This window comes from Coptis chinensis, chromosome 8 (genome assembly GCF_015680905.1).
Source record: "Coptis chinensis isolate HL-2020 chromosome 8, ASM1568090v1, whole genome shotgun sequence".
NCBI lineage: Eukaryota > Viridiplantae > Streptophyta > Magnoliopsida > Ranunculales > Ranunculaceae > Coptis > Coptis chinensis.
Window position 1 is genome coordinate 67,950,005 of NC_141463.1, and position 12,431 is coordinate 67,962,435.

General features: G+C 36.0%; 1 protein-coding gene and 1 pseudogene across 1 annotated transcript; one reads left to right on the top strand and one right to left on the bottom strand.

Moving 5' to 3' along the window:
• The first annotated feature begins 1,336 nt into the window (after positions 1-1,336).
• LOC147482598 (uncharacterized) lies at positions 1,337-3,685 on the top strand (annotated as a pseudogene).
• A 598-nt stretch (positions 3,686-4,283) lies between these two features.
• On the bottom strand, positions 4,284-5,014 carry LOC147482599 (polyadenylate-binding protein RBP47B-like). Its single transcript, XM_086579353.1, has 3 exons — positions 4,960-5,014; positions 4,719-4,910; positions 4,284-4,606 (listed from the first exon to the last, which is right to left on the bottom strand). The coding sequence occupies exons 1-3, from the start codon at positions 5,012-5,014 to the stop codon at positions 4,284-4,286; spliced, it is 570 nt and encodes a 189-aa protein (XP_086435479.1).
• Between the last annotated feature and the right edge of the window lie 7,417 nt (positions 5,015-12,431).

Sequence of the window (12,431 nt, forward strand, 5' to 3'; positions counted from 1 at the left end):
GCGTCATCCTAAGAAACAAAAGCGTCAAGAAATTAACACTAAAAACTGTCAAGAATTGGTATGCCACACGACAGTTCTTTGGAAGCCATCATATCTCTTTTTTTTTTTTGTAAATCTGAAAATTCCTGTAAATTTGAAATTCCTGTAAACCAATACATTCCGACACCACCAATACATTCAGACACTTGACAGCTGGAGTCCATTACGGAAACAAGAATCATACTTTTATTACTAACATAAATCATCCCAAGAACTTATTCATATTACATGATTTATTCACCGAGAAAAAAATTAAATAACTTAAGCACTTGATTCAAAATCAAGTCTCATAATCCAACAACAATGCAATTTACATAACCCAACCAACAAATTGCTAATCAACAGATCCATCTCAAACAAACTTAATTGAGCTACCGTGTTATCTCACTTATAACCTAAAAAAAAATATGAAAAAGAATGTGTTAGTTTGTTTAATAAGTAAACTAAAATTATAATCATATAACGACTTTTACACAATATTAAAAAAATACACAAACAATGTGTTAGCAGACTAAGTCAATAACTACTAAACGAAAGAGATGCAATCAACTATGACAAAGGAAAGAACATAAGAAATCAGACCTAAATTCAAAATGTATGGTGGAAAATCTTCAGACTAAAGCTTTCATATACAACCCCCAAAAACCTATCAAACATAAAATGTATATAAATGGTGCACATACCTATGCCGAGATAAATTTCTCGATGTACTCGATAAACTCCAAATGAATTCAATAAGGTCCGCGCTTGTATATGTCCTAGTGTTAGCCAACTTCATTAGCTACATAAGTCAACAAAGAAATTACAATCATCTCTGTTCTTTTTATATACTTGCAATTAGTATGAGAAATAACACTTCTTGGGATACCAATTGCAGCTGCAAGCTTTAATCCTTCAAGGGTAAACTGAAATTGAACATTTCTTCTTTGAAAAGAAGAACATATTATCTTGATAAAAATGTATCATCCATACGCATCTTTAAAATCTAAAAAGTATAAATAACTCTTTTCATCTCTATAAAGTCTAAACACGACACAAATATACACTAACAAAAGTGGGCACCAGTCCAGCTATAGATGCCGATAAATTGAGGCAGTACAAAGGTGGTTTTTCAGGATCTAACAAGATATTGGTTGTTCTTTAGGAGTCTCAAGCAACAATTACCTTCCTTGCATTAACACAACATACAACCCTTCCCATAAAATATTGCATTAAGTTCCTAAAACAGGACTGACCTTCCTCATGATCCAGTGACAACAAATAATGTAAAGCGTAATATTAGGCCGATAGGACACACTTCAAGAAAAGGAAAAGGAACAAACTATAAAAGACCATCGTTACTTTATTTTATTTCATAGTTAGAACTTGTATTCCCTAAACCCCTTAAATCCCCTAGTGAAGGTGTTAATCAAACCTAAGACATTGGGCCCGACCTCCCAAGTCTAACCAGTAGGCCACTGGACACTTTCATAACTAAACAGTCAATCTGTTTCCTAACCTTGCTGATAGGAATATCACCCCTCGAGTCAAACAGTCTTTACGTGGGGGGTTAGGCGCTACCTGTTTCCGGATCTGATCTAGCTGAACTCCTCCTTCTCCCTCAACATGAATTTGAGGCAGCATAGAGATGGAATGGAGCCCGGGTCAGCCAACAACTCCGGCCCAGAAGCACGCTTGTCTTAAGTTGCAGCTGGATAAGAGGATGGATATGAAGGGCTTAGTTCAGAGCCTGGGTCTGGTGATGCTGCCACAGATCGATCATTCTAAGGTCTTCCAATTCTGCCTGTCGACCATATTACCATCGAGTGAATGTGGTATCGGTTCTTGCCCCATTTTAGAGAAGTACTTAGTATCCCTTTAGCATACTAACTAAAGAACAACATCGGTTTTACTCTAAAGGTGGACAAATTTGTGTAAGTACTTTACTGAAGAAATAAATCAGAGGAATTGACAAAAAAAAAAAAAAAAAAAAAACTTATATGGGAAAGAAAGCAATTGCTCGGGCGAGATAATAAGCATGGTCAATGGCCATACATTTCACTCATAGCTACAGGTTGCTTGCTTCCTGACTACACGTAATGAAACTGAAGTTCGAGATGAGCTACGATAAGCGAGACTCCTCTATAAGGGAAGTGGGTTCAAACAAACAAAGGGCAGAAAATGACCTTTGACATACACTAAGAAGCTGAGACAAGCAATTTAGTCTTTATTTTCTTCTTTCAAAACAAAAAAGCCTGAGGTAACATGGACAACAAGCTATTAGAGGGAGCCAAGTACAACAGTGCATCTCAAAAAGAATTAGCAAGCCTTAGGAACGTGAGGGCATGCTCCTAACAGCACCCTTGGGAGAAGGTACTTGCCAAGAAATAAACGCATATACCTCACTTTATTAGCGCATCAAACTTTATCTCCTAGAATATATTATTCTGAACTTTAAACGGACTTGACTCTTGGCTACTCTAGTACTCCGTTTTCCAACTGAAAGGCATTGGTGTTTACGATAATCATTGTCCAAAAGATTTCTATCACTCAGTGCACTATTGCATGCTATTAGCCTAAGATTGCCAAAGGATGTGATGGGAGATGATAATCTAGCAGTAGCTGCTACTGAGGCTGCTGATGGAAGACCAGTATACTGTAGGGATAGGTACTATCGTGCATTAGCAGGTGGTCACTCTTCTAGACCCATTATAAGGTTTTCTAGACCTGATAGTGGCCTAAGGTGAGTTGTTGTGGCCTGCAATGGCCTAAGGTGAGTGGATGTGTGGCCTGCATTGGCCCTTTGAGGGACCCTGGAGTGGTAGTTGTGGACTATTATGGTCTGCAGATGGTCAAGTGGGGCTGTTGGAGGGCATGGTCTGGAAAAACTTTACTTCCAACCCCACAAAGTGATAGGCAGCACCACCAGTGCATGAAGAGTGACTAACCTCGCAGCAGATGCTTGTGCAAGACATAGTGCAGGATTTCCTAAAGGGGCTAGCAGAAAATGGATAAGCAGACATCAAAATTCAAGTTTTTAAAGCCAAGGGGTCATTCAGGAAGAGTGTTTATGTGCAAGAGTGAATTTGAAGAAAGAACAAGCCCAGATGAGGTGAAGAAAGAGATACAGAACTGCTATGCACTCATACACAAGCTTGGAAGGGGAGTCGTTTACCTGGGTTCTTCAAGCCAGGCCATCCACATTACATGCAAACAGTAGAGTTGGTGAGAGAGATTGGAAATCTTTTAGACTGCACAACATGGACAGGAGTTGGTCCAGGTCTCATGGATGCTGCAACTAAAGGTGCACTGCAAGCAAAGAAACCAGTCGGCGGGTTTAAGATAGGTAAATAGCTCCACATTACTAGAAGATCATGATCAAGGGTTAAGGATGAGAACCTCATATTGCTCTAAAAGTGTAGGTTTTTCTCTGCCAGGAAACATGGATTGGTGGATGCTGCAATGAGATGTGCTGCTTCTGATCGTATAGCTGTTATCGCTCTCCCAGGTGGTGTGGGGACTCTAGATGAGATGTTTGAGATCTTTGCAACAACTTCAAGCTTTAAACAATATTTTTAACTTTTTCATCTTCTTGGGGAGGCCAAATCCATCCAGAGGTAGCAGGAGGATGATATTAAATGTCACAGGTATAATGACTTTATTTGCATCAGCACCCTTTATGTCCAACATGCTCACTTCCCCATATTGTTCAAGGAACTGTAAAAGCCGATGAATGATGGTTTCTTATTGGTGGAAAAACACATATGAAGACAAAATTATGAATGGCTTAAATAAATTCCTCAATCGTAAATTGTATGTTTGAAGAACACACCATCAAGATTATGCGTGATTGAGCGCCACCTGAGGAAAGAAATCCTTCTACTGGATTTTTACCTCGGAGAAGATTGTCTAATGTCTATAATGACACACAAATGGTTAGAAACTGTGGCGACCAATATATTGGGTGTGGAAACGTAACTAATATCACAACTCAAGGTTTAATATTTAATGATTCAGAAATAAGAAAGATATATATATATATATATTGCTAGGTAAAAGAAAGAATAATAAGAGATGATTACCTTCTTACAAAGCCAAATGAAAGCACCACCAGCTAGAATCCCAATGACAACCCAGTTGCCACTACCATGATCCTGACCCTCCTGCACAAGGTCAAAGCTAGCAGCCAAGATTACCCCAACAGCCATTCCATTGCAAATTCCGCCCATTGCGGATCAAGCTCTACAAAGAAGAACGGAGAGCTCCTAAGCCGATTGCAGCTGCCATTGCCAAAGTAAACCATGCAACTCAGGACGCCGAGACTCTAGTAATCCCCAAGATATCTTGTCATGGTGCAACCTAGTGAAGACGTCTTGAGAAGTGTTAAAGGCATTCTGAAGACCAGTGCCATCTATGAAGTTATTTGCGAGGGGCAGACGAGGGTTTAACATGCTTCTTTCCCACTCTATTTTTCCCATCTTCTTCAAAACTACTTTCAACAATTCATTTAAATATTCCCGACTTAAAAGCAGCACCACCGACGATCTTTCCGACCCTTGTTTTGAAGCCCAGGAGCCTCCTCCTGTTTCTGCACAAGACTTTGCGTTTCTTTCATCCATATAGATTTCTTTCTAATAAGACTATTATCGAGAATGATTTGGTATGAACAATTCTAAAGGCAACAAACTATATTCACGTACCTTGTGAAGAATACTGCTGCTGATGTCCAGTAGCCTTCCTCGGAGTTGCAACACCAATGCGCAGTGGCCTACTAGAACAGAACTGCCCATTCATTTCATCAATAGCTCGCGACTTTTCATTATCATCACTAAACCTGACAAACCCATAACCTTTTGAACGACCAGTGTTTGCATCAATAACAACTTTTGCCCCTTTTACAGCAAAAGTTCAAATTTTTCATACAAGCCTCCCTGAGTTTACAAAAGTTCACATTTTTCACACTGAGCTTCGGTAACACATCCACTGCAAGCAACATTTTTCTCACCAAATCACACTAACAATAGAGGCAAATTTAATTAAAAACCTTAATAGAAAATCAGTTTAAAAAGAGAGAGAGAGATAGACTTACTGATGGTGTGGTGGTGAGGACTGAGGAGAGAGAGGGAGATTGGTGCGGCAGGAGGGGACTGAGAGAGTAAAGATGGAGTGCGGCAGGATAAGTTTTTTTTTTTAAGTGGGGAGTCTATTGACGGTTCAATTCTTAGTGAGGAGTCTATTGATTTTGGTATTCCTTTTTTCGGTTTAGTTGTTGACGTTTAATTGAAATCCAAAATGGACCAAAGCTAGTGCCCAAAAAATTGTGAGAATGTTTACGGTTTATTCTATTGCTAATTTGACTGTTTTAAGAAATATTATCATATTTTCTTGACACTTGTGTCATATACGATATAAAATTATTATATTTTTTTGACGCTTGTGTCATACACGACATAATGTTGCAACAACCGTCATAAATTTATTATATTTTCTTGACGCTTGTGTCATACACGATATAATGTTGCAACAGCAGTCATAAATTTATTATAATTTCTTGACGTTTGTGTCATACACGACATAATGTTGCAACAGCCGTCATAAATTTATTATAATTTCATGATGCTTGTGTCATACACGACATAATATTGCAATAGCCGTCATAAAAATATTACTAAAACTCCTATCTTGACGGTTTTTAACAAAGCCGTCAAGATAGATAAAAAACAAGCGTCATAATATGTCATTTTTTTAGTAGTGCGAATGACACAAAGAAAGTAATCGATGTGTTGAATCATTTGAAATCACGAGATATAGTTGTTTTCCAAACACATGGATTGCTTATATGATCTTGTTGACGTACTATACTAGTTACAGTCGCATAAGCAAAAAGAAGTTTTTCAAAGTTTGAAGTTGATCAAGTCTTACCTTCGGTCGATCATGTCACAAGAAAGATTAAATTGTTTAGCAATGTTATCCATTGAAAATTCTATGGCTGAAAAACTGGATTATGAAGACTTAATTAGTGATTTTGCAGCTAGAAATTCAAGAAGATTATGGTTTCAATAGTGCTTAATTTTTATAATTGAATTCTACTTGATTAATGCAATTACATAATTACTTGCATATAAGTGGTTATGACTTCATTTTGGATAAGAAAAAGAATATGCTCATATGTGTTTTTTGTTTTTGCTTTTTGTTCCCGATAAGGCCCCCGCGAAAAGAACTCGCTTAGGACCCCCAAAACTCATGGCCGCCCCTGGAAGAAGAGTCTAGAAGTCATGGTGTGTTGCAACTCTTTCATTTTCCCACACTCCTACCCATAACCAGCTCTATATATAGACTCCCATTCTCTCTCATTTTTCAGTCTTCACATTCTAAGAACCGCGTCATCGAAAAAAATATGTCTAAACTACTTTTTCTTTTACTAGTTCTACTTTGCTTCTTCCCCACTATTTATTCACCCCAAGTTCTTCCATCACACACAATCACTAAGGCTGTTGAAACCCTCAAAACCCACGGTTATCTTGCAATGGCTTCTAAGTTGGAAATTATTTCGCAAACCCTAATCTCGAAGTCTACCCCTACTAAAGCACTCACTCTCTTATGTCCATTCGATTCTGCTTTCAAAAAGGGTCCTGTTAAATAAATGCTCCGATTCCTAAGAGGGCACTCTCCTGACCCAAAAACCGGTTTTGGTTAATAAAAAACAACCGGTTCATAAAAACATCATAGGGCATGCTCTTGTAACCGGGTGACTTAGCTTGTTATATTGGTTATTTGTACTATTTTCATAGGTTACAAAGGTAAACAAACCTTCACACTTTCCTCCTCCCAACCTAGTGAACCTACCGCATCCTCTCTTCTTTTTCAAATACTAATATAAAGAGAAAGATGAATAGTCTCCGCTTAACACAAAACAACTTGTTCACCTAACAAAATATAACAACTGAGTACCATGTTTTGAATAAATTTCTATCAAATTGATACCGAGTTTCAATTTTCCAATATTTAAAAGTTTCATCATCCATTTATCTATTTGATAATATTTTGATTAATGATAACAGAAGAAAAGTAAGATGTGAAAACCGTAGTTTAAATTAAACATGCTAAAATCATTCTATCAATCAATATATTATACTATCTAAACATGTTGTTATATGGGAGTAATCGTTTTCGATCCACTCTTGCTTGCACGTACTTGAATGCCTATCTAGACTAACTAAATTACTTCACTAATGAGAGAATAATTTTTATGCTAAATTTAATATATTAAAACAGTGATTTAAAAATAAGAAAAAGATATAGAGAAGGTTAATCCACTACGCGATTCGATTGGCTATTAGTTTAGTCATCGAATCACTTTTCTTGATCCCTAGTTAACAACTTACATCTTTATAGTCATTGTTAAACTAGCATGAGAGATTAGCACCCCTATAAATCTCTTTGATGGGGTTTCTAATATCTAGTTCTCCATTATGAACACTATCTCTAGACACTCACAATGAAGAACTTGAAGTTCTTATGCAAAACAATAACAAAACTAGCTACTAATCATCCTCACGTGGCTTCATAAACCCATTCTAATGGAGGTTTTAGCCTTGTGTTATCGGATTAATTAAACTAATGAGAGAAGAGAAAGACATAATAAAGTAAAGACAAGAATTAAAATTAAACTAAAGCTTTATTGAAGAAGGTTTAATGGAGGCTACATTACAAAACTTAACCCTAAACTACACTAATCTACTCTACACTAAAGAAAGGGGAGCTAGAAGAGGAGTGTTAAGTTTAGCCTTAACCCTCTTTATATAAGAGAGGGTTAGGATTACATTTTCATGTATGGGCTAAAAAGGGGGACTTTGGGCCCCTAATGTGGGACCAAAGTCCATTAGGTTAAGTCTAAAGAGGCCATTCCTATTAAAATTTACTTCAGTGCATTTTTCATCTACTTTTACAATTCTGATTGGAGCAAGGCTAGGTCTATTATAAAGCTTATTCCGAGCCGGTCGTTTTGACATAAAGTAAGCCCAATTCTGAGGCCCGAGTCCAAAGATACGCCCTTTTGAAGTTCTGATGGTTTTTTGTTCTTTTTCTACCCAAATTGACTTTGACTTTCCATCTTTGATTGGGTTTGAAAAGGCTTTTTCTTCTTGATTCTTGGGCTTTAAACATAGAACTCTCTCAGCAATCATCTTGACTCATTTTCCACGCAAAAATGGCATCTTTAAGCACATAATCAACTTCAAGACCTGAAATACACAAAAACATGTAAACAATACAAACTCTTATTTATTATAAACATAATTGACCTAAATGTAATACTATTAAGGGTTCAAAACTACAATTTTAGGTGCTTATCAATTAACATATTTTACCCTATTTCTAGTTGTGTTAGGTGATAAATTAGTTTCAAACTTCCAACAAGTAGTAAAACATTTTGGAATCATTACTAATAGAAAGATGTTAATTGTTAGCAACTAACACCACAAAAACAGTTGCTCGCTTACAATAGGATGCGAAATCGACAACCAAACTGGAAATCTGTGGTATCAAAAATAAAAATAAGTTGCAAGCAAGTGTACTGTGCACAGGGGCGGACCCAGGAAAGGGCTTCACTAGGCTTCAGCCTGGGGTCCATTTCATTAAAAAAAAATAATAGTATGCATCTCTCTCTCTCTCTCTCTCTCTCTCTCTCTCTCTCTCTTGATTATTCTATTCTACTATTCAGATCTATGATTCTCAGATATTGATTATAAGGCTCAAGCTTTTACACATTGACTCGTTCAAAGGTATGTTCCGCTTATTATTATTATTATTACAATATATATCGTTGGAATTTTGAATGTTATTGTTATTGGGGGAAAGATTATTGGAGCAATCTGAGTCTGCTCCTGGAACTATTCGTGGTGATTTTGTTGTCGAGATTGGCAGGTAATTAGATTTGTTGTTCATTTGTTATATTGGTTTAGTTGTTGTTTTTGATAGATTTCAGTTGCATGAGTTGGTTTGATTACAATATAATCTTGTTATGGTTGTTTGAATTAGAATTGGGTGAATAAGATATTTCATGAATTGCAAAACCATTTCTGCCTCTCCCATACGTAGGATCTTTTTGTGCAAGTGTATTGAAACCATGCTTTCTTAAGGAGTAATTTGTAAGGTTTCATGTTTGAGCAAACATTTGAGAAACTTGTGGGCATTTCTTTTGGTCCTGACCATGATGGGAATTAAAATTGACAATCGAGATTTCAATGATCAAGAGTTACTTATATTAAGAACTCAGCTGCAACATTATGAGATTAATGTTTGTCGTAATTCGGTTTTCTATAATATGTCCACAATGTATGAGCTGTGTAGAAGATTAGTTCGTTGAAACTGAAAAGTCAAAGTCCTACCACTTGATTGATAGATTGGTTCGTCTTGTACTTACTCTTCCCATATCTACAGCAACTACATAAAGGGCATTCTCAGCCATGAAACTTATCAAAACACAACTTCGAAAAAAGATGGAGGATGAGTTTCTTGCATATTCAATAGTCATCTAAATTGAAAGAGATTTTGCTAATGATATTGATTTGGATTTGGTAATAAATGATTTTGATGCCCGCAAGACTTGTAAAATGTTGTTTAAGTAGTTTTGCTTTTTAAATAGATTTGTAGTCGAACTTGATTAGATATTTTGATGAATTAGTATATATATTTGGCTACTTATGGAATGCATGTGTCTATTATTATTTTTTTGTTTAAAACTTTGGTTATCATTGTTTATCCCGAAGAGAGTTGAAATGATGGGTCCACCCCTGACTGTGCAAGGACAATTTATCAAAAAATGTCCCTACCGTCCATGTCTCAATCTAATGGTATATGATCACATGAATTTAGTATTAGCTCAATTGTGTTTAGTGATCGAATAGTCCAAATTATTAGATTTCAACTAGATTTTTGGACCCGTTCAACGAACAGGAACAATTTTTATATATATATTTTTTTCATTTTATTATTATGTATAAAATTTTTTACTTCCAAACTATATTGAAACTCATACAGTAAATTAATTGATCAAAGTTCCCAGTGCCAATAATTTGTTATGGATATTAAACAAAGTTACAAACATAGAGCGCTGAGCAAAATCCATTAAAAAGTAAAAACTTGTGTTGTTGGTCATCTGTGTGGGGTAGACTGGCATGAAGGAGCTCCACTGACATTTCCTTATAGCACTTGTTGCTTCTAACCCCAATAACTGCAACATTTGGACCCACTAAAGAAAGCAATTAATTATATCTCTTTGTTTCCACTTATACTTGTAAACGACATATTAAAATGAGATTTTCATATATGAGAAGCCACAATTGGTTTTAATCTAAGGTTCAATCGAAGTCTGTTTTTCCCTTATTCCAAAAAACTACAAAAAAGAACAAACCTTAGAATACTCATTTTTTAGTATTTAACCTCAGAATACTCATATCGTCAAATAAAATTATGCACAAAACAAAATTTTGTTGAAATCTTACATGTAGCTAGTAGAGCTTATGCATCAAAATTGATTAAACAAAGATATGGAAAGAAAACTCGATAAAGAAAGCAATTAATTATACATTTTTTTTGTTTCCACTTATATTCGGACCCGACATTAAAATGATATTTTCACAAATAAGAACCGCAATCGGTGCAATATTGCTCTATTTATATATTGCAAAAGTTATATATATATTTTCACCAAAAGTTACATATATGCACTCAACTGTAAAATTAAAGTAGCATTTGAAGACTCAACGTTTACGCATTTAAATCTATTGGCATCTCCCGATTTTCATGTAAGAGCATAAAAAACTTAATTATAATTGATTATGCCTACTACTGCAAACAATATAAAAATATAAAGCTTGCGACAATACAACAATGAACGGCGCAAATTTCATAATATTCAATGTTCCACATAAGGATGTCCATCATGGCACACTGTTTTATTTGTGTGCCTATTTAGTAATAATTCAAATAGTTCTAATCCACATGTATCATTGAACTGAGATTCTATTAATCGATAAAAAAAAAGCTACCTATTAACAAATAATAATAATAATAATAATAATAATAATAATAATAATAATAATAATGACTTTGGTGGGTTTGAACCACCATCTCTTGAGCTACCATCAAAGTCACTTAATATATTGCTCTAGATATAAACATGACCTTGGTGGATTTGAACCACCATCTCTTGAGATGTATTTTCACACTCAAGTGCTCTTCCATTGAGCTAAAGATCCATTTTAAGGTACTTAGAAATATAATGTGCAAGCTAGGCAACAAAGTTAAAAAAGAACAAAAAAAAAAAATGTGATACACGATTCATCCACGATAACAATCATATACAAAATCAAACTAAATACAAACAAAACACCACACTAAACCAAAACAATATAAAAGTGAGATTTATTAAACTATTTTTTCACCTTAATCTTTTAGACATGGATGTTGTTGTGCAATTAAATGTCAAAAAATACGCATTAGTCCTACTAATAAGATAAAATTCACATAGTGCATAAGCTTGAATTCACTTACAATTTACAATCCGGGAGAAGCAACTCAGCAGAAGTACATTAATGATAGCAATAGTGGATCTGTGAATGCCAAACTCACTGCCCTTTTTGCCAACTTCATCTCAAAACAGTTTGATATTCATTTATAATGATGCCATTTTTTAAGTGATATTATTATGTCCACTATAAATAGGGTATGTCCATTATAGCTTGTTACCAACGTCCGTCATATACTAATAGTATCTGGGCAGATAAACATGTTAAATGGAAGGGTACCTAGACAAGTGAGTTGTTCCATTGGTGATCGATCCTATCTCGTCAAGTAAATGGGGTGATTGTATGAACACCCTTTACAACCTCTAATCTTCTATGTCCTAATACTCTCCCCCCTCTTTTCTCTCCTCTTCCCGTTTCTTCTTCTTTTTTTTTTTTTTTTTTTTTTTCTTTCTCCACCTCCTATTTTTTCTCCACTATTCCTCTTTATACTCCCCCACTTCCTTTCTAGCCGTTGATCCCTCTTTATCCTTTGGCCCATCTTGGCACACCTGTATTTTTAGGTTTTCCGCGGCCCCGCTCTCATGCCCCCCGTTCCTATCTTGTTAAGCTGCCTCCCCTTTGACTCTGACCGCATTGTTTTGTCACATGCTGTCGTACGGCTCCTCCACTTTTGCAAAACCGCGGCCCCGATACGGTGCTTCGCTTCCTCCGGTTCTTATGTTACCTCGGGCCGGCAAACATGTCATCTTCATGGCCCAAAATGGGGTAGACACAAATGCCCCCTCTCGGTCCGCAGATCCAGTAGGATTCGTGGGTCGAGACTGCCTCGCTGTCAGATCATCACACTGTCTTGTCACCCATCAACCACTCGAATATTTCTGA

Bases quoted from the DNA above. Each gene is read 5' to 3' on its own strand.
- LOC147482599 (XM_086579353.1), bottom strand. From the start codon at position 5,014: ATGTTGCTTGCAGTGGATGTGTTACCGAAGCTCAGTGTGAAAAATGTG. The intron at 4,911-4,959 runs GTAAACTCAGGG...TTGCTGTAAAAG, and splicing joins TGTGAAAAATGTGAACTTTT to GGGCAAAAGTTGTTATTGAT. The intron at 4,607-4,718 runs GTACGTGAATAT...AGTCTTGTGCAG, and splicing joins GCAGCAGTATTCTTCACAAG to AAACAGGAGGAGGCTCCTGG.